General features: G+C 55.4%; 6 protein-coding genes and 1 non-coding gene across 7 annotated transcripts; 4 read left to right on the forward strand and 3 right to left on the reverse strand.

The window, feature by feature from the left end:
* Nucleotides 1-437: 437 nt before the first annotated feature.
* DCS_05356 (uncharacterized protein) lies at nucleotides 438-992 on the reverse strand (the record flags this gene model as incomplete). Its single annotated transcript, XM_040802662.1, has 1 exon — nucleotides 438-992. The coding sequence occupies one exon, from the start codon at nucleotides 990-992 to the stop codon at nucleotides 438-440; it is 555 nt and encodes a 184-aa protein (XP_040657695.1).
* Nucleotides 993-3,321: 2,329 nt separating this feature from the next.
* On the forward strand, nucleotides 3,322-4,506 carry DCS_05357 (uncharacterized protein; the record flags this gene model as incomplete). The annotated part of the gene is made up of 1 exon (XM_040802663.1): nucleotides 3,322-4,506. One exon carries the CDS (start codon nucleotides 3,322-3,324, stop codon nucleotides 4,504-4,506), a length of 1,185 nt encoding a protein of 394 aa, XP_040657696.1.
* Nucleotides 4,507-7,831: 3,325 nt separating this feature from the next.
* Nucleotides 7,832-8,383, reverse strand: DCS_05358 (uncharacterized protein; the record flags this gene model as incomplete). The annotated part of the gene is made up of 1 exon (XM_040802664.1): nucleotides 7,832-8,383. The coding sequence occupies one exon, from the start codon at nucleotides 8,381-8,383 to the stop codon at nucleotides 7,832-7,834; it is 552 nt and encodes a 183-aa protein (XP_040657697.1).
* A 1,335-nt stretch (nucleotides 8,384-9,718) lies between these two features.
* On the forward strand, nucleotides 9,719-9,792 carry DCS_t54. The gene has a single exon. It is a non-coding gene; the product is annotated as a tRNA-Val (tRNA).
* A 1,245-nt stretch (nucleotides 9,793-11,037) lies between these two features.
* Nucleotides 11,038-12,819, forward strand: DCS_05359 (SET domain protein; the record flags this gene model as incomplete). The annotated part of the gene is made up of 2 exons (XM_040802665.1): nucleotides 11,038-11,343; nucleotides 11,494-12,819. The coding sequence occupies 2 exons, from the start codon at nucleotides 11,038-11,040 to the stop codon at nucleotides 12,817-12,819; spliced, it is 1,632 nt and encodes a 543-aa protein (XP_040657698.1).
* Nucleotides 12,820-13,166: 347 nt separating this feature from the next.
* DCS_05360 (uncharacterized protein) lies at nucleotides 13,167-13,634 on the reverse strand (the record flags this gene model as incomplete). Its single annotated transcript, XM_040802666.1, has 1 exon — nucleotides 13,167-13,634. The coding sequence occupies one exon, from the start codon at nucleotides 13,632-13,634 to the stop codon at nucleotides 13,167-13,169; it is 468 nt and encodes a 155-aa protein (XP_040657699.1).
* A 3,405-nt stretch (nucleotides 13,635-17,039) lies between these two features.
* DCS_05361 (C6 transcription factor FacB) lies at nucleotides 17,040-20,457 on the forward strand (the record flags this gene model as incomplete). The annotated part of the gene is made up of 5 exons (XM_040802667.1): nucleotides 17,040-17,183; nucleotides 17,255-18,068; nucleotides 18,145-18,745; nucleotides 18,811-19,168; nucleotides 19,243-20,457. 5 exons carry the CDS (start codon nucleotides 17,040-17,042, stop codon nucleotides 20,455-20,457), a joined length of 3,132 nt encoding a protein of 1,043 aa, XP_040657700.1.
* Between the last annotated feature and the right edge of the window lie 1,256 nt (nucleotides 20,458-21,713).

Consider the following 21,713-nt stretch of genomic DNA (forward strand, 5'->3'; position numbering starts at 1 on the left):
ATACCTGCCCCATCCCGTGCGTCATCTATTACCTTTGTGCTTATATTTAGAGACTAAATCTAGAGACTTGCTGCGTCTTGGACAATGTGCCACTTCACACGAACGACGTGTACGACGTGCGGTGCTTTGATTAAGGTTGAGCGCACCATCTCTTGTCCACAGTCGGCGGAGCATGTTGGACCTGCCGGAGATGGTTCCAACGTTACGGATTTGAACGATACCTGTGCCACATGCAGCCTACCTACACCGGAGTCCATGTCGTCAACATCATCGTAAGGCTGGAGTCACGGGGGGAATATGTACTGTGGAAACTGGCCACCACTATGCAATGACATTCTTAAATAGTACGCCAAATAGTACATACTTCCCTATCATCTGCCCTTTTATCACTACTTTCCTTGTTCCCTCATCAAGAGAAATACATGCTGCGCCGGCGGCTAAGATCGGGGGTTGTTGTAGAATGGCACCTTTCCGTCACTGTGGTCAACATTGAAGGGCGGTCGACTACCCAGGCCGGTCGATTTGTGGATGGCTCTGATGTCGCGATTAACTCTATTCGCAGTCGGCGTGCCCGCCACTCTTGCAATTTCCTTCCGGCTCAAGTAAACCTCAATCACAGGCAGGTTACCTTGGCCATCCAGGTGAGCTCGGCTAGGGTCATACGTGTCGTGATAGACGTCAAAGACAATGAAGATCCGACGATCCCATTTTTCCGTTGCTAAGAGCCGGGTCGCTGATGGGTCCTCTCGAATGCTTTGTGGAAGCAGTCCTCTCTGCTGTGTGAGCGATAATGCGACCGCAACCACTTCTCCGGGGCATGTCCATGCCGCGTCCCAGTGAGAGCTTCTCTGCGACACCAAAACAACTACCCGTTTTGCCACCCGCTCGCCGGCTTCCATGAGACAGAGCTGACCGCAACGAGGTAGACCGGGATATCGTTGCTTCTCAGCGATTCCGGTCGAGGTCTGATGTTCCAACTCTTTAGCAGGCATCTTGATAGGCTCGTGATAGAGCTGGGAACATTTAGCTAATGAGGCACATGGAATGCAGGTGAGGTGAATGAACAGAATACCGCTATGACGAACGCGAAGACACGGACGGTAAGGGTTGCCGTTGACCGTGTCCTCGCTCCCTTCGTCCTTGCACTTCAGGTGTCAGGAGAGAGACGTTGAACACGATGAGTGTTGACAGCCCGCAGCAGCATGCTATAATGATTTCGCTATTGAGAGCATGTCACGAAGCCAAGGTTTAGTGGAGAGGAGCAACTCTTGACCAAAGTTGGCCCGTCGTAGTGGGGAAGCACGCCTTTTCCGAGGCGTCACGTGACCATGACGGGGGCGAATCAGAGAACTCACCCGCCGATCTTTCGTTCAATACAATTATTCTCGGTATTAACGGTCTTGTGAATGGGGTATTAATGGCTAAAACATCAATATATGGGAGCTGAGGTGAAGGTTGCCCTCCTACCTTGTCAGATGCGATGTGTATGATTGATATTCTAGCGCTTTGTTGATGCAACTGCTCCGTCCATTCCACTAATCTAGCTATATCTATATCTATATCTATATCTATATCTATATCTATATCTATATCTATATCTATATCTATATCTATATCTATATCTATATCTATATCTATATCTATATCTATATCTATATCTAAATCTATATATACCTATAAATATCTATATCTATCATTCCGTAGCAATCCTGGGTATGCAAAAGATATTGCATAGTCAGCCGTTATTGATAAAAATAGTCAGCCTAGACAATTCTCGAGGCCGAATGATTCTGGCGGCATCCAGACGTAGACCGAACCAGCGAATTGCTTGGTATGGGCACGTGTTCCGCTGATGTGGCGCGTTGACTACACGGTAACTCTGCTGAAGTGTAGTACATGTTGGCAACTTCAGCGAGAAATGGAGCCTGGTGACCGAGAGATCTGTCCTCCTTATTGGAAGTCAGATCCTTCATTGCATTCCCGCTATGAGATGACTGAGTTAGTAAAGTTTCATCTTTGGGTATCCTCTGTTTTTTCATCCCCTGTTCATCCTCTCAATCGCCTCCCTTAGACGGGTGACTTTCCTGGGCAATTCCTGCATTATTGCAATGGAGGTTTGTTCCCTGACGCGCGGCACACTGCTTAAACTCCTCCGGTTTCTTGTACCCTAGGCTGTTTCATATTTTACCGTGACGACTTTCTGCCGTGCGCGTGTTCGAAGCGCCCTATCTACCGATGACTGCGACTTGGTGTTGGTGAATTTTGTGTCGAGCATTGCTTAAAATCCTACGTCGCAACGCGTGGCGGGCAACAAAGGGGCAAAAGGTCGCGGACAGTCACTTTGCTTCTATTTTGGAGGCTGAGCCATCCATCACGACAACCTGCTGTCCTTTTCTTTCGTGAGGGCGTCTAACCAAGCTCTTGGTTGTCCATAACTAAATATCCGCATATACCCTGGATGAACTTCTTGGACACTTCGTAGACATCAAATGTGATTCCGCTGTACGGTCCAGAACGATCGAAACCCCACATCTCAATCTCAGTCCCGGTTACTGAGTTATATTTCCGAGTCCCACGAGGTCGCAGGGGCTAGAATACGCTCCAGGTCGGTTACGGTCAGTGAAAAAGGGGTGCATAACATGCAAAGGACAATACAAGATTGGCCGGCCCCCTACCGGTACTGTAGCAGCCAAGTACGGAATTACTAGGGCTGGATTTCTCCCCATTCAGTTAGTCGTCAATTATAATGCATTATAAGCCAATGAATTATCCCATGTATAAATCTGTATTGTGTAGAACTGGCAGGTTTGATTATTGGGGTAAATAGTCTTCGCTACGGTGGCTCTCATTTTTTGGTTACTGCATATGACGCCTTAAGCGTATCTAGATACCTTCCGCCTCATACTTAGTGCGAAACAAGCTTCCCATGAAATTTCCAACTTGCGCTTGGATCGTGGCATATGGGGAGCAATCATTGGGCGCCATTATTTGTAACAATGGACGTTACATTTAGTGCATGTATCGCACATATCCAGGCATCGATTTAAACCTTACAATTGCGTCGATCCGTTTAAGTCGTCTCCCAACGGCGATGACTTATTCTTCTTTTCCTCAGCGAACAACCCTAGCTTTCGCAAACTATCCCTTTCCCGTTGCATCATCATCCGTTCCATTGCCAATATCATGGTCCGCCATAATATATGGCTGAGACACATTTTTTTTTGGTTCTTTCTTCATCGGCTCGGGGCATCATACCCTGTAGTCTCAACAGATGCTCCCAATCCAAAGCCAGACACCAAACCCAAATTTAAGGAAATTCCAATGGATGATGATGACTTTTTTGCATTGGGACTTGAACCCGATCACGGCCCACCCGAAGCTCATGAACGATGGAAGAATTCCCCATATATCCATAGCAAGAGCCGCAAGGTGCAGCCTAGTCTTCTCTTTCGCTACGATGATCGAAAACCTGAAGATATCTTCAACCATGGCTTTAAGACCAAGTTGGAGTCGGGTGGCGGAGACATTATGTCTGCCTCATTCGTCGTTAGTCGTCATACTGATTTCGCATGGGACGATACGGCATATATATCATTTAGTAGATCACTCCAGGCCGTACTATCGGGCGCCCAAAATATTGCACATACCGGAAAAGCCAAGTTTTTCGGCGTTGAAGACTGGCTGAAGATCCAAGAACACGGACGCCAACATCATGACGACGCAACGTATCACGAAAGGAACGGCCCCCCACCACCTGCAGCAGAATTACCCGAGCCAGCATATAAAACTGAGAAATGGGGATATATCGTACGACCAAATTCAAAATTTATAAGTTTTTTTGGAACCCTTGGACCGGCTGGCTTCTCCGAAAAGGAGTTTATTTCCGAGCAAGATTATGGCTCCATAGGACATGTTAGTTCGAATCGAATTATTGGTGCCTTTAGGGTAAGCGATGGGCAGTTGATGGTACAGTTCAATCTAAACTATGACCACCGGTTTGATAGCCAGCGGGCTAGTAAAGGATATCCAGGGCTTGCTTTTATAAACGATAAAGCGATTGCCGAACAGATTATCAACGGAGCCAATCGTGACGACGAACGACTAAAGGCACTTTATAAATCTCCAATCCCCACCGAGAACTTGGAGACTCCAATGCCGCTCTCTGAAGTAGTTAAGAAGTTCACCTTACATACTCCTCGGCAAGATGGTTCCCTTCAGAATAAGGGTAGTGGGCAAGGGAAGCTGGGGGGAGCTGGAGATCTTGTCGATCAAAATAAAGATGGCCATAGGACTACTAATATCGGAGATGGTTCTAGTCGGCAAGATTCCAATCCTGACCCTGAAAAACCTACCGAGAATCGGCAGCATGTCTTAAATGTCGACCCTCAAGGACCAATTGATTGCGCTGGCGATAATGATTGTAGCCTGCGAACATCAAAAACCCAGTGTCGATTATTCCGCCGAAAGGGAGTCGGAGGTCGCCTAAGAAGCTTTTTTTGGAGGTAGAAGAACAAAATCTCAGGAAGGATATCGTGGTAAAACAAGCAAAAACAACTATTGCATTGCTGATGATGTAGCCGACCTTGCAGCTGAGGCTTTTCTCGCCGGTATTGAGAAAATCGGCGAAAAGGGGACAACTGGACAGAGCGAAAAGGGGGCATCCAAATCGGCACTATATCAATCGCCTAAAAATATTAGAGATGGTCCCTTCTGGTTGCGACCCAAGAAGAAAATTGAATCAAAACTTCCTCCCAAGGTATTGGAGTGGACTAAATCGCATGGCATAACATCCAATAATCCCTCGACCTCGATAATGCAGGATAAGGAGTCCCTAGCTGCTAGAATTCCGCAAGTAGTGCAGGACCAGGATTTCGCCTATAAGAACCATTTTTATCAGGATAGGACTCTAGCGTTCGTGCTGAAAAACGGCCAAGAAATTCGATGTGATGCCTCTGCTGGTATTACTTCGACAACGATAGATATGAATACTTGTTATTTTCTGTAAGCCGTCAGGACCTTGAAGAGTATTGGAATAGCGCAACCGCCTTTGCGTAGCTTGCTATTAAAGTCAACAATCTAGGATCGAGTCGCAGCTTTGTTTGTCTTGCTTCAACACTTTATAGGACTCCTGCAACCCTACAATCTTTCCCATCTGTTCAAAGCCATTTCCGTACTATACCCAATCCAATCACCATTCTAACTCAGGGATGATATGAATAAAGTCATCTTTAGCGACACAAGTATGACCAGTTGAAACTAACCCGTAATGTAGGATGAGAAACGGCAGTGGTACAAACTGCATTTGGCGTGTGACAGATACGGCGTTTGAATACCTAAACATTGTCGGCAGCATGTCGTATCTTCTCGTTTCCGATGCATCCTAGATCAGTCGTAGCCATTAAGGTTTATATCGAGAATTGTTACTATCCATGACAAAATCTCCATACCCATTGCCTGATTGATGGTTGCGGATTGAATAATGGTGCCAATTCTCAAGGTGTATATGATCCAGGTCGGGAGCAGTGACAGAAGAGAGCCAGGCATACTGGGTACTCTTCGTCATATAGGAGGAGTCGTGTTGTGGTAGTCGGGTGCTAGGAATGTGCACGACCCAATCACCACTTTACACTCCTCACTTAACGAAATCAGACTTCTCGAATGCATTTCATCAAATCGTAAAACTACCAAACCATCGGAAGCTCTCACATAGGTCCACGCGCTTGAATTCGATAACCTCGTTTCCTTGTAACAAATGGGCGGGGGATACGCCATTATATGTAAATATATTTACAGACTTGGAAATCCGAACGGGAGGAGTCACATGTCATGTGCCACTCTACCTCGATTAAACTCAGATCAAGAAATGGGAGCTTTCCAACACCCTCTCTTTAGGGCAAATATGGGCAGAATTTTCGCCTCGTCGTAATCTCTCCCATGCCGCAACACGCAAGTTGGTCCGGTCCGTAACCGAGCCTCGTTTGGAAGCTGGGTAATGCTCGAACCCTACTCGTAGAATAACATCCTATAAGCGAAGGTCCGGTAAGGCTGCTAAGGTCAAGGGTAGGAATTGTCCCGTTCGATATAGGGCAAGTAGCTGAAATGCCCATGCAAGAACTTACCCCCTGCTGAATGACCCAGTGGCGCTATTGCACCAGACTGCAGCGCTATTGAGGTGTTGTAGAGCGTCTGTCCATAACGCATTCGCTGCGTTCCAGCTCCGGATACCGTTAATCCCAATACAACCAATAATTACTATATTCCTCGCATATCGTTGTATGACGAAATGGTCCACGACTCACAGATGGTCAAGGCCTCCACTATGCTCGTGTCTTCCGAGTCGCGCCGTCGTACTACGCGTTCTTGAATGCTGCATTCAGTGCTGTCCACATAATGCTAAAATACTTGCGAGAATACCCAAGTACTGGATTGTCAAGTACAGTACAGTAGTTGTACGGAGCAGATGACTGGACTATGCCTTGCTCGCCTAAATGGGCCGTGTATGCTGGGAACTTGAACTTGGGTCATCATGCCTGTAAGAATGATGAGTTACCTAGACCTAGTTACGGAGTTGTCCTAATGTAATACCTGTACGAGCACAAGCCAGTGCTAGTGACGGAGACTTTTGATAGCTGTTACAGAGCAAGTACGGAGTACAGAATGCAAGTACTATATAAGCAGGTGTAGGCATTCGTTGCACTTGTACTTGCTCCGTACAGTATAGTACGCAAGCACGATTCATTGCGTATCAGTGCAGTGCCAATACTCCGTATTCGTAGGCTACTTGCGCTGAATCGTGTCGAGTCATCCTAGTTCATCTTCCGACAGCTAGTAATACTTCTGGTGTGCTCCGTACGTGTATGAGTATGCACTACGGGCCGCTAGATGTTATGCCAACCCTTCTCGGCAACACGTATATGAAAGTTTTGTACATATTAGTAGGACGCATGTGGCGAACCGCGTGAACCACTTAACCGCATAATGGTGTTGACTACCCGCTTCTGCCCGCGTTTACATCGGCATACAAACTAGTAGTTGGCAGTCAATGGTACGGCTACCAGTTCCGGTCAACCTCTGGCAGGCCTTGCCCCGGACCTCTGGCGGCCATCGTTTCCAGCCAACCGTCCAGCCAGCGGTCGACCTCACCTTGCCGTCGGCAGTTTGTGGGAATGACTTTGGGTAGCTGGGCGCGCCACGGCTCCTTTGTAGTGCAGAGTATGAATTTCGCTGTTTATGGGCACCTTTGAGCCCGATTCCGTTAGGTCGAGTAAGATGGTGGTCCGGTAAAATATCAAGATCCGACTCGACCCAGGACTAACTTTCTTGCATGGAATACACTTACTTGGAGTAATTAGCCCGTGTTTCTCTGTACTGTGGAGTACTTTACTCAATTATAGCGTAGTTTACTCACTTATAGCGTAGTATTGCCGTACGTGGTAATGCTCCGTAGTCTTGCGTCGTTCAGACACCTACAGGCACGTGTAAGTGGCGGTACACCTGCACACACCTACCACTACATGTAACCCGCAGAAAGAACATGAATGGAGGCAGGTGTACTCTGCAGGTTGGGGGATCACATTTTGTGCCCTTTGGGTAGACACTAGCTGTGACGAACCGAGCGGTCCACATCATGTATGCAAAGATAGAGGACAAGCCAAAGGCTGCACAAGCTGACTCTGATTGTATATTGATTGGATGAGAGCCATCCGATGAGGAAAAGGAACAAAACAGCTCTCACTAGCTAGGAGTGTATTGATACTTGATTGGAAACCTTCCATTGCCGTACACCCCATCCGCCGTTGCAAGCCACCTCCATAGGCCCTTCCCTTTCCTCTTAGTTCGTAATATCACCGTTGAGCCCGCATTTATCATCGGAGAACTCTGAAATAGTATCGTTGAGGATTTTGAGAAACTCTTGCGCTTTGCGCTCACCCGCAGGCAAGTCCTTGGGGCTCAACAACGTGGGGATATATTGGTAGAGTTTGGTGAATTTGGAGCCGGTAGCCTTGAGCAATCCATAAGTATGAGCACAAGCATGAGTGTTGTTAATATGCGACTTTTGGGCCATTATGGGGGCGCGGAGTTTGTTAGCATCCGTCTCGGATGTAATGTGCTTCAGAATAATGGACCGGTCCTTCGTGAGGACGTAGCCTCCTGTGATAATCGAATCATCAAGTAGCCGGATACATTCGTCAAGATGTTCCTCTACTTTATGGAAATCTCTGTCGAGATTTTCAACGGTAGGTTTGCTGTCAATCTCGCGATTGAGTTTGAAGTCATCCAAGGCTTGGCCAAGTTCCACCAGGGAGTTGCCAAGAGTCTGGAACTGTGGAAAAACGCTAGCAGTAGCGGTCACCGCGAATACAAGAGTGTTTGTGAATTTCATGGTGGAAGATGAATGGTTCGGAGGTCGAGCTGTATAAATGAGTAGGATAATGAATGTGTGAAGAATTTGTGTTGGATGCGAACTCTTGCAAAATAAGAGATGAATTCAAGGGTTTATATACTTTTATTGTTCGTACATAGCCTGCCATAAATTGAAGCTGCGTGGCCCACGATTCAGGTACGTTGCCGTCATTGAAGGTCACGACAGAGCATACAGTCTGTTCCGACTCGTGCTGCTATATGCCATCAGTCTGCTCTGTTAATACTTATTTACGCGCTTGAGTCAATACCAAGACCCTTCTGCAGTACAAAAGACACCGAGTTACTCCGTAGTATCACAGTTAATGAGGTCGTCTATATCCAATCAGGGCGTATAATACTTGAGAGCGCAGTATTTTGAAGGCATTCACAGTGTGGATGTTGCCAAGTCGAGCCATGGATGATATTGACCCACTCACGACCAGGGTGAATTCCTTGGTCTCCCCGATCAAGTTAGGTGGTGCCAACGGCCTCGAACGCTACAGAGCAAGTAGGTGATGATCCGACTCCATAGTAATATTACTACAGAACGATCTTACTGGACCGGAGCACTCGTATGTAACAAGTATGTCGTTGCTATGCGCATGAAATAGAACAACAATATTCCGTGTTTTTAATATGCAAGTAAGTGTCTGGCAACAGTCCGGATGGAAGGTACTCCGTAGGGATCGCTGGATTTGACCATCTGAAACTAGGGGTATTTGCAAGGAGGAAAGAGGGAATGGTTTCCATTGTGCGTTTCATTGGCGTGTAATGCTCCGGCGTATCAGGGTTACTCTTTTGGGGTTCCGTCTGTCGTGCGTCTCCGTCCACCATACTTATTCCACCAGAGCTCAACCTGCGAGAGCATGCACAATAATGTCGGATATACCAGTGCCATGAGTAGATTCTAACATGTACTCCATGCTCTGGTAGCCATTACGAGTCACGCGAGTAAGCGACGGCCCAGGTAAAGGGTAGGGCGGTCGTGATTCTTTTGACTCTAAAGTATCACGATCTGCACCAATGCTGCTACCAATCCCGATGTAGCAGCCAGCTTGCCGACCCTTGCTCCTCGGAATGAATGTGACAAGCAGACTGCCTGTAGAATTTCTACCCTGGTTAATGAACAGTAGTCTACATTAACAGCAGCATGGTGTATTCAAGCTCCTCCCATCTAGGCAGAGATCAAGGGGGAAGGAAGACGTCAACGCGGATAGTTGCCATTCGGCCGCAATCCAATGCAATACATACATATATACATGTATATATAATAATAAGCGAGTCGAAATCAGTCAAAACAAGACTCCAACGAGTTGGTTTCGTGGTCTAGTTGGTCATGATTTCTCGCTAACACCGAGAAGGTCCCCGGTTCGAGCCCGGGCGAAACCACGCGTTTATTTTTGCAGACTCACACCTCAATTTCCATGATCTGTGCAAGGTTGCAGTTCATTGTCGGCACTTTTTTGCTTTTGCTGGTTCTAACGTGTCTCGTTGAATTCGTGCAAAATCTCCATTCCATGTCGATGCTAAAAAATCGGTACCTAACACGAGACCATGCAAAAGGGGACCATGGGGGAATCACGTCAGGCGACTTCATCCACAAGGTTGGAAATCCAGAGTCCAAGAGCAGGACCAGTCTCGGACATACTTGTGCTCATATTACTCCTCGCGAGGGAAGCAGAGGGTCATTCCCTCGCAGTGGGTTCCGCCTAGGATTTGGCTGCCACGGCATTCACAGTCAGATTGGAGCTATTTGCGATGACATGGATGCAGAGCCGTTCGAATACAAGCAGAAGCAAGCCATGGGCCGTGAGACAACCTCGTGTGACGGCCTGGCTGACACCACCACCCCCATCCGATTCCTGTATACCCAGCGATGATATTGTCAGCGAGCACACTCGAACTCGAAACGGGGAGGGTACAGAGAGCCGGGTTACAGGGCATAAGTGACTCGGGAAATGCCATCCACCTCGTTGGCAATCCGTGCAACCATCCACACATGCCTCCTTTCCCAGTGCGCGCTCGTTGAGGCGCATCAAGGCTAGGGACTATCCGTCGTCGACGAGGACAGTAGAAGCGGTCAATCAGAGACACAAAGCATGCTTCCGATGCAATCGCTTCTGGCTTTCTTCATGAGCCTCATCAACTTGCTCCCTTGCCCCTCTGGCTCATCCTTCATGGCACATGCCGCTTTATCTTGAACTCCGCCATGCGAGGCACCCCGCATTTGCCAATCACGTGTCGCATCACGCGATTGTCTGCCAGCACGCCTTCATGATCCGACATGACCAACCGAGCATCAAGTGTTGCCTCTGTCGACCCTCAAGGCCTCTCTCCAGGGACACGAGGACGGCAGCACCGGCGTGACCATCCACAGGACGACGGCCGATTCAAGACTGCGCACGAGTACAAGTACTTGCGCGAAGAAGCACCGACCTTGGGTACGGCAGGATTTTGCTGCACCTCATATTGTCTGGTGGCAACAGCAGTGAGGGACGAGCAGCGAGCCGCGAGAACTCCGGTCGGAGACGACGAGTGGGGTAGACGAACAAGATTGACATTGCACTGGGCTGCCCATCGTTTGCACAACCGGCACTCTGCAGTCATCGGTTGTCACCGCATCACCCCCCCGTCATGCCTGCACAGCAGTTGCCGCTCAGCGCCTTTCCGGCATGGGCACGGCTCAACGAAGTGGCTTTGACAAAGGTCACGCTTCAGCATGTGAACGGCAAAGGCTGCGGCCTCGTGGCGGACGAAGAGATGGCCAGCTCCTCGGCCGACGCGGCCCCTGCGGTGACGGCGGCGACGACTACCGCCGATCCTCCTGCTACGGAGCTCATGAAGATTCCCCACGATCTGGTCCTGTCGGCCGAAGCGGTGGAAGAGTATGCCAAAATTGATCAAAATTTTTCGCTGCTTCGAGACGCGGCCGGACGCAAGGTAGGCAGACGCCCTCGCCGCCGGCAGGCCCGGCGCGGCTCTGTGACAGCGTGCAGCGGACTCTCCGCGGCGGAGGCGCCAGGCTAACGGGTGACAGTCGACGCGAAGAGATGTCATGCTGTACCTGCTCTGCCATGAGATTCATGCCAGGAACGCCCAGGCTGGGCCGAGGGGCATCACCTCGACGCCGTGGACGACGTACGTCGGCTTCCTACCCCGAGAGGTGCCCGTGCCGACCTTGTGGTCCGAGCAAGAACACATGCTGCTGAACGGCACTTCGTTGGAGGTGAGCACTCCGGCCCGGAACCACGACGGCGGGCTTGGCGACGGCAGGCAACGACGTGGAGGAATCTCGTCGCCGCTAACACGCCTCAGGTGGCGCTCGAAGCGAAGCTCTCCACCCTCGCGCGCGAGTTTGACGAGCTCCGCGAGACGAGCCAGGACATGCCGTTTTGGAGCGCCATGCTGTGGGGGCGAGGCGGCGCCTCGCTCGAGGACTGGATGCTCGCCGACGCTTGGTATCGCTCGCGCTGCCTGGAGCTGCCCGTCATGGGCGATGCCATGGTTCCCGGCCTCGACATGATCAACCACGCGAGCCGGCCGACGGCATACTACGAAGTCGACGGCGACGGCGACGTCGTGCTCCTCGCCCGACCGGGCCGTGCGATGGCGCGTGGCCGCGAGGTGACGATATCGTACGGCGTGGACAAGTCGGCGGCCGAGATGCTGTTCAGCTACGGCTTCATCGACGGAGATGCCGTCGCGCGGGAGCTGACGCTGCACCTCGACCCGTTGCCCGACGACCCGCTCGCCAAGGCGAAGCTCCACGTCTTCGGCCGTCCGCCCACCGTGCGCTTCTCCCGGTCGCCGGAGACGGACGCGGTCGAATTCGAGAGCCAGTTTGTCTTTCTCATGTGTCTCAACGAAGAGGACGGCCTCGAATTTCGGCTCCTGCAGGACACGAGCGGAGGGCGGCAGCTACGGCTCCTGTGGCAGGGCGAGGATGTCACGGACAGGGCAACCGAGTTTGAGAGCCTCGTGCGAGGCCACGAGCTCCGTGACGTGTTCAGGCTTCGCGCCGTCACCGTGCTCCACCAGCGGGTCGAGGGTCAGACGAGCAAGAACAAGGCAGCACAGTCCGAGACGGAGCGGCAGGCCTTGGGTGGCATGGGCTCGCCGCGAGAGGAGCGAGCGCAGGCGGCACGGGCGTTGCTCGAGGCGGAGCTGCAGGTGCTCGAGGCGGCGGCCGAGGCGCTGGAAAACGAGGTGCGTCCCGCCGCGCGCACTCGCATGGACCCTCGCGAATACGAAGCGCGATGGGCCGGACGCGGACGCTCCGTCGGAGGTACCACGATGCTAACACGACGTGTGCGTGCAGATGTCCAGCCTACTCGCCCGCGACGACGTGGTGGCATACCTCGGATCGATGGAAGATTGCCCGATCGAGCAAGGGGCGACGTCGCCAAGGTCCAATGAAGACGAGGAAGACTTTAGCTGACGGCACACTCCTCCACACCGAGCGACGAGCGCGCAAAGGAGGACGGAGCAAGTCGCCGGGACGGCAGGCTAGCCCCAGAGTCCACGGTCATCTCGACTAAAGGACGGCGCCGACGAAGGGGGGACGGGGGGGGGGTCCAATCAGGACGGGACAGGACAGGACATGACAGGGCGCTGGGCCTCGATGCCGCACGCTTGACTCGGGAACCCACCGGCCATCTCGGCCGAGGGAGGCGACGAGGTTACGACGGTAGGCAGGCCGGCCAGTGCCAAGAGCGCAGGAGACGCACGTCGGATGACGGAGAGGGCGAGAATGCCATGCCATTCTAGCACCGCCTAGCAGTAGTCGCTGCCGACGGGGAGTTGGCCGCCACGGTGGCGCGTCTAGCGTCCGAAGTTGCGCGGCATTCGATTCTCGGCTTTAGCATGGGAATGACAGCTCGACGGCCGCCTCGGCGGTGCGGCGAGCCAAGGTGAGACAGGGCCGCACGCTCCTGGACCAAGCGGCGACGCAAGGTGGACGGCACGGCGCGCTCGTACGACTGCCGTGCCATCACGACAGAGGCAACGGCTACGTGCGATGACGGCGTCCGCGCGTGGAGCTGTACGGAGGAGTACCGAGATGAGGTTGTCTGATGGACAGCGAGGCCTAGTCCACGCAGGCTTCGGTGGGCCGGAAAAGCAATGGCAACATGGTGGCGGACGCTGGCGAATGACGAAGGGTGCAGGGGACGCAGCTGGCGTCGCTCGCGATGACTCGGGAATTGGGTGACGAGGAGGAGAGACGATGTCATGACGACGGGAGGTCGCGTGCGGAGGGAGAGAGTGCGGAGAGAGTGCGGAGAGAGCGGGGTCGGGCAGGGCAGCCCGGTTTCTTCTGCGACCTGTGGCGGTGCCGGGGCGGCGATGCCCCTGCACGAGACCAACAGCCGCGGCTGCGGGAAGTGGGTAGCGGCGAGGCCTCACGGACGGCATGGGGACGATGCTCGAACAAAACAAACAACGACAGCACTCGCCATCGATGGTCGGTGGACACGTACGCAACGTGGGTGGACGGAGGAAGAAGAGGTCGCGGCGACGGATGGTGACGCCGACAGCACGCCCTCGGACGGAAGTTTTCGGGTCTCGTGGTGGATGGATGGGATGGAGAGACGGCATCCAGACGACCGGGAGAGGAGATGGCATCCACGAGTGGGAGAGGAGATGGCTGCCACGAGTGGGAGAGGAGATGACATCCAGACGAGTGGGTGTGGGACGGCGAGTCGACGGTGGCCAAGTATGCATATCTTCGGCCGTGGGGGGGGGGGGAGGGGGGGATGGTTGAAACAGACGAATGGCACGGGGCGCCGGAGGTTCGCAGATGCCGCCCGCCGGCCACGAGTGGTCCTTGTCGTCGTCGGGCGTGGGATGGGATGCGGCGGACGATGGGGTCGCGGCTCAGACGAAAAGGCCCACGTTGCACGGGGGGGATGGGGGAGGACGGGAACCTGGGTCCAACGGGTGGGCGTACCATTGACGAGGGTAAGAAAATGGTGGGCGTACCATGCACGAGGGGAAGAAAATGTTGCCGGCCTGGACAGAAAAGGGAGAGGGTAGGGGTCCGAAAAAGGCGTGCAAACAGTCGACGGGATTTCCAGGCGCCCCCGCTACCATTTGTCGACGTCAAAGGTGGCATTTACCTTTGCCCGTTGTCGGGTTGGCTCGGATGCCACCGTACGATGGACCCGGCGGCCGACGTCGTCGCTCGCCGATGTCAAATCCGGGGTAGCTGTGGCTCAGGTGGCTGGAGCGCGGCATGGTTTGTCATGACGGCGTGCATACTCAAGTACTGTACTTACGGAGCGGAGTCCAGAAGAGCGTTGGTAGCCAGCAAGTACATGTACTTGCAAGTACTGCACTCGCGCAGCGTCCAAGGCACCTACAGTACACGCAAGCGCAGGTGCAGGCGTGGACTTGCATGTACATACATGTACAGTACTTGCAGCACAGCTACACGCACACCCCGGACGCAAGTCTCTGGTCTCGGATCGCCCCGTACGCTGACCAATTACCAATTCGGCGGGCGCAGTGGGTGGCCTGACATGTTGGCACGCGACGGCCCCCGTGCGTCTCTCGTGCGGCAGGCGACAAGTGCCATCGGCGTGCTTGCGTGTACGTGCAAGTACATGAACAGTACGTGCACTGTACAGTACATGAACAGTACATGGACAGTACTTGTACGTGCAGGTACAGCCATGGCCATGGGCATCTGTTTACGGGCTACCGATGCTGTGGAAAGGCGCGGGCATGGGTAGATCTGCCCGTCTCTGTCGAGTCCCTGCTGCCGGCATCATCGTCAATGGATGGAAACGACAGCAAAGATAGAGGCGCACATGCACTCCGTCCGCGTCGCCGGGTAGGATGCACGGCGCAGCATGGCAGCCCAGCATGCCGTCTGGGGTGCGGGCCTGGGTGATGGGCATGCGGTAGGAAGCTTGTGCAAGTAATACGGAGGAGGAGTATTTGTTGGGGTGCCTACTCCGTACTAGTAAGTACTATACATGTACTCCGTACAGCGTATAAGTACTCGTGTTGGGGTTGCTCCCAAGTGCAGTGCAAGTGCCCGGCAGGTACAGGTACACTTGTGTGTCAGTCCACGTACTTGATGGACTCCGTATGAGTACCTGTACTTGCGTATGTGCATGCTACTGAAGAATGTATCCGTGCCGAGATGAGAGTGAGCACCTTCCAGGTGGCTAGTACGTACAATCGGCACCTGTAGACAGTAACATGCAGTACTTGTAGTCCTTGTATACTTGCTTGTGCTTGTACGGAGTACGGAGAGCATACAACTACCTTAGTACCTGGTAGTATTAGGTGCAACGCCGTACATGCACCAGTTGGTAGTACTGTACGTGTACTGTACTTGCACCAGTAGCGTACATGTACTGTACATGCTCGTCTTACCGCGCACCTGCCCAGCTTTTCGGGATGTGGCAGCACGCCGGGCGGTCAAAAAGAATGGCCGAGAGAGGCTGACCTGGAAGGAACCGCCCCTGAGAGGAGCCGATTTTCTGCTCCTACCCCGGATCCCCGACGCCTTCGGGGCGCCGTCGTCCTGTGTCGGTGCAAGTGCGACCGCGGACCACGTTGTACGTGTACGTGTGCGCGTGCGGTGCCGTGACGGCGAACCGAGTACCTGTACCTTGGCCGGCCTCCGTAAGGCCCCAAGTGGGTCGATGCGGGTGGCAAAAAGAATGACTGGCCGTCATGCTGGACGTAGGCGATCTTGGCAAGAGCGGCGGGCAACTCGTTGGCGCGGGGGTAATTGGCCAGGAAGTACGTACACCTACGGTGCATGTTCATGTACATGTGCAAGTACGTGTACTGTAGGGGCAAGTACTGTACTTGCAGTGCAGACAGGTACACCTACGGAACACTGGGTGACAGGCGTTCCGCGGCACAGTGGTTGTGCTGCTTGCACCTACTCGGGCACGCACATGCAGTCGCCATGACCCAGGTATGTCTTGCGTTCATTCGCTTGTTGCTACGATTACCCGGCTGGCAAGGTACGGGACGCTGCACCGAGTCGGTGATTCTCGCGGTGCATCGTCCGTCCTTTATGCTGGACGGGGCAAGAAAAGGCACGTCGGCCGAGTGGCATCATTCAAGACTGCAAGTACTGCAAGTACTTGAGCATCAAGTCGTTGTACCGGTACACTGGTACTCGCACGCATGTACACCATACGGTACCTGTACATGTCCTTGCCTGCAGGGCCACTGCACCGGGAATAGAGCCATGGCCAGCGAGCAAGGCACGCAAAAGTCGCCTGCTGATCATGGCCACCACCACCACCACCACCACCATCATCACCACCACCACCACCGCCGCCGCCGCCAGCGAATCCTAAACGGCGCTACTCCGTACTCTCGCCTCTCTTGGTATTGTGTAATCGGCACGCATTGGCACACCAACGTCGTCCATGGCGCACCCCCCCCCCCCCGCCGCCGGCCTAGATGTCCGCTCGGGTCTGGGGAAAGTCTGGAGAAGCTTCCATCGGACATTCATCCTCCCCGTCCGTCGCCTGCTCCTGCCCAACCAGCGTTGGCCGGTTGCGCCTCCCCCGACATTTTCCATGACACTTTTCCTTCGCCGACTCCACAAAAAAACCCTCACCGTTACCCGGTTTCCCATTACATATGCCACCACCGTCCCCCTTATGCTCCCGTCGTCTCGACGAAATAATACTTCCCTCCCCTCCCTTGCCGGCTCCCGCTTCCCTTCCCCTGTCCATCTCCACATGCCACGTCCTTTCGACTCCTCACCTTACTTCGACCCCGTCCTGCTCGGCCAAGGTGCAGTGGTATAGTTCCTGCCTTGGACCAACCTCCAACTTGCTACCCCGGCGGCCCTATCCTACGCCTGCCTCGACAGCATCCTTGTCGTCATCGCCAACGTCCCCGAACGAGTGAGGTGGAAGACGGACGACAGAGCCATCGATCATCGAAACGCCAGTCGACCCTCGTGCGAGACGGCCTGCGTGGCCCGCCGCCAACTTCGCTCCGCCTCCTCTCCATCGTCGCCCGACCGGTGCGTGCCCTTGGGACGGAGCTCGTGGTGCCTCGTGCCGCCGCCGCCGCCGCCGCCGCCGACGCCGTTTCGACGACACCCTCCTCTTCCTTTGTTTTTCCTCCTCTTCCGGTCGACGGCCAGCGTCACGACGAGTCCCGCGAGGACGACGCATCCGTCGCCATGCCCGGAATCCTCCCCATGAAGGTCATCAAGGTGGGCACCAGCGCCCAGAGTCGAATCGCCCAAGCCTGCGACCGGTGCCGCAGCAAGAAGATACGATGCGACGGCGTCCGCCCGACGTGCTCTCAGTGTGCCAACGTGGGCTTCGAATGCCGCACCAGCGACAAGCTGAGCCGGCGGGCTTTCCCTCGGGGCTACACCGAATCCCTCGAGGAGCGTGTCCGCCAGCTCGAGTGCGAGGTCCGAGAGCTCAAGGACCTGCTCGACGAAAAGGACGAAAAGATTGACATGCTCTCGGCCGTCCACGGCAGCCACCGCCGCCCGCCCTCCTTCACCTCGTGGTCCAACTCGACCTCGTCCTCGCCCGACGCGTCCAAGGATGCGCAGCCCGTCGACAAGGAGGATACCTTTCGCGTCCAGGGCACGCCTCTGCTCCTCGGCGTCGAGAATTCCGACTCCTACTTCATGGGCCCGTCGAGCGGACGCTCCATCATCAGTACGTGTGACCTGCTCGCCATTCCGCGTCCTCGTGTCTCCTCCATCCGTCGCTGACCTGTGCTCCCCCCCCGCAGCCTCGTTGAAGCGCAAGCTCGAGGAAACCGGCAAGCCTTGCCTCGACTTCAACCCCGACGCCTTCCTCCACGTCCAAGGATGCCCGCCCCTCGCGACCGCCGACGACGCTGACGGCTCCATCACCGTCCCGCCTCGTCTCTTCTCCGACCGCTGCGTCAACGTCTTCTTCCAGGAGTGGGCCCCGCTCTTCCCGGCCTTGCACAAGCCGACCTTCCTGCGCGTCTACGAGGAGTTCGCCGCCGACCCCGACAAGGTCAGGTGCGGCTACAAACGCGCCCAGCTCTACCTCGTCTTCAGCATCGCCGGCCTCTCCTTCGAATCGCCCGACTACCCGCAGCTGGCGGCCTGCGAGAAGCAGTGGACCGACGCGCTCGAGTCGCTGCAGATCGAGAGCACCATGGATTCGCTCCAGTGCCTCATCCTCGCCATGCTCTACTACACCGTCCGCGCCGACAACAAGCGCCTGCAGCACTACAAGTCTGTCGCCGTCGGCTTGTCGCACCGCCTCGGCCTTCACCAGTGCCAGAAGCGCTTCTCCTTGGGCGCCCTGACCCTCGAGACGAGGAAGAAGGTGTTTTGGACCCTCTACACGCTGGACTGGTACGTCACCCTGACCGAGCCGAGCCGGCCGCGCCCGCGCGTGCCCTCTTGCTGACGAGCCGCAGCTTCACCGCCGCCACCATGGGCCTCCCCAAGCTGCTGAGGGATGAGGACATCCAGGTCGACTACCCGTCCGACACGGACGACGAGTACATCACCGAGAAGGGCTTCCAGCCGACGCTGCCGGGCGAGTACACTCGCCTCTCCAGCGCCTTGGCTCTCTTCCGCGCCGCGCGCATCCTGGCCCGGGTGCTGGAGAAGGTCTATCCCGTCTCGACCAACGCCGAGCTGTCCCTGCAGCAGATGGCCGCCTTTGAACGCGAGCTCGACGAATGGTACGCCGAGCTGCCGAATCACCTGCGCCTCAACTTTGTCCAGGACAAGCCCTCTACCGACGTCACCGGTAGCCGCTCGCCCCTGCTGGTAAGTGTCGTGACGCGGTCGACGAGCCGTGGCAGCACCTGCTCGGCAGCACCTGCTGACTCGCGCGAGAACAGGCCTTGGCCTACTACTACATACGCACCCTCATCTACCGCCCCGTCGTCGGCTCGTCCCTCGACCACAAGTCCGCCCAACCCTTGCTCTCGATTTCCGAGTCGAGCAAGCACATGATCCAAATCAGCCAGCTTCTCGAGGAGCGAGGCATGAGCTTCTCGTTTTGCGTCAACAAGTTTGACCTCCTCGCCGTCTGCGGAATCACCCTGCTCTACCAGGTGGTGGACCTGAAGCACGACAGCAAGCTGACGCGGGACTCGGAGCGCCTCGTCAACGGCGTCATGGCGACGCTCGCCAAGGCCAAGGCCCCCGGCTTCGTCGACCTGACACGCGTCGCCCGGACCCTCATCTCCGTCGACGAGCAGAACGGAGCCGGAGCCGAGCCGGAGCCGAGCTCTGGCTACGCGGGGCCCGACCGGCAGCGGTCCTCGCCGCCGTCGAGGGGCCAGCAGGCGACGGCGGGCCACCCGCTGAGCCGGCTGCATCACAACACGGCGAGCGAGGGCGAGCTCCAGCGGCGGCAGGACAGGATGCGACGAACGACGATGCCCGACGTCGCGGTCCGAGGGCCCGACTTGTACCGCTCGCAATCCCGGCAGTCCTTTGACAGCCTCGCTTCGGACGGCGTCGTGAGCCATCAGAGCTACTGCATGCACATGGCGCAGCCGCAGGGCGCTGTCGCCGCCGACGATTGCGCGTGCCGCGTGATGCCCAACCTCGACTACCTCTCCCTCGGCACCACTCCTGCCGAGACGCAGTCGTCCCCGTCGGCGGGAAGCTTCACGCAGATGCAGACGCCCGCGTCGGCGTCGGGGATGTCGACGCAGCTGCTGCCTCCCGAGGGCGGTGCCGGAAAGATGACGGCCTTTTCGCCAGCCGAGTGGGAGACGTTGCTGGGAGCCATGGACGGAGGGCTCAACAACGTGTACGACGCCATCTACGGCGGGACGAGCCTCGTCGGCGACGCGCCCGTCGCCGCCTGCGGGAACGGCAACGAGTGGTCACCAGACGCCTGGGACCTGAGCGGCTTCAACATTGCCGACTTTGGCGGCAACCCGGGTGCGGCCCAGAGCGTGCTGAGCGACGAGAGCTTGAGCTCGGGCGAGGAGATGGCGCCGTCGGAGCTCGGCCTGAGCGTCGGGAGCGCCGACCTCGGGAACCTGGCCAACGCGAGAAGCGGCCGTGACAACTACGTCACCGAGGTGTTTTCTCTATGAGGGGTGGATTGATTATTATGCATGGATGGCGCGCTTGCTTGCTTGCTTTCTTGCTTGCTTGCCTGTCGGCCCTTGCGGTTGAAGGCTCACGACCGTTCTCCTCCTTGCTTCGCTCAGACGGGCGATGAGGCTGACGGAGCGGATGCCGGGGCCGATTGTGTCGAAAATTCGGAGTCGATGGAAGGATGAGCCCTTGATTCGCTCATCCTGTCGGGCAGTTGTCTGCAACTGGTATATTGGCGCGCACGCGGCATACTTTTCCCCATCGCAGCTACGAGGCTATGAGTTGGTATGAGGTATGAGATACGGCTCGGCGCAGCCTGGGAGTGGAGCATGTACGGTTAATGAGTGATGGAAATCATTGTCCCTTGATCCCTGTCGACAAAGATGCTTGTTCTCTGCTTGTCGCATGTAGTGTGACAAAGACGTCAGTCGCTGGACGCAGTGGCCAGGTCACAGCCGCAGACGCAGCATGCGGTGGAAGCTGACATGGGATGTCGGCAGTGCCAGCCATACATAACCTCGACCAGCATGCCCATCCAATGACGCCTGCGATATCCCAAGGCCCGTCCGATATGGAGTCGCACCCGTAGTACGGAGTAGCGCTGGCGGGATGCCAGGGTCAGGGATTGACCCATGTGGGGCGCATCTGGGGAGCCTCGGCAGTGGCCGGAGGTTGGTTCCGGTAAAATTCCGCATCCGCAGTGGGAGACTCCGATAACTCCGTTGTCTCGGTACGTACCGTCTCTGTTCTCCTGCTCCCGCTGCCCTTGCGAAAGTCGGCATGCTGTCGTTGTCCATCTCCGGATCGTCTCCTTCTCACATCTCGCTTGCTCCTCGATTGACAGCTGGCCAAGGCAGTGCCCAAGATAAACAAAGGCTCGCCGCCGCGCGGGTAGAGCATCATCACCTAGTGACGGACAAGCCAACCGGATCGACGGAGAATACCTTGCGCTTGTGAGGAGGATATTGAACACGTACAGCAACGGCCCCAAGGTCGTGCGCTCGATATTTCCTCTCATTCTTGAATTTCCACACTGCCATGACGGACGAGAAGCAGACGCTCATGGACGGACGGTCGTCGACGGCGTCCGAAGCATCGGGAGGTAGGTGCCACGCGTCACGGCGCAACCAACCCCTGGTGATAAAGGTGCCCTCTGGTGGTTGGTTCAGATCGGTTCGGATGCAATCCATCGGGACCGACCTCGTCTTCTTCACCATTGACGTCCCATGCACGACGCACCAGTGACGCATGA

The sequence above is a fragment of the Drechmeria coniospora genome, chromosome 02, assembly GCF_001625195.1.
Source record: "Drechmeria coniospora strain ARSEF 6962 chromosome 02, whole genome shotgun sequence".
In the NCBI taxonomy this organism is placed as follows: Eukaryota; Fungi; Ascomycota; class Sordariomycetes; order Hypocreales; family Ophiocordycipitaceae; genus Drechmeria; species Drechmeria coniospora.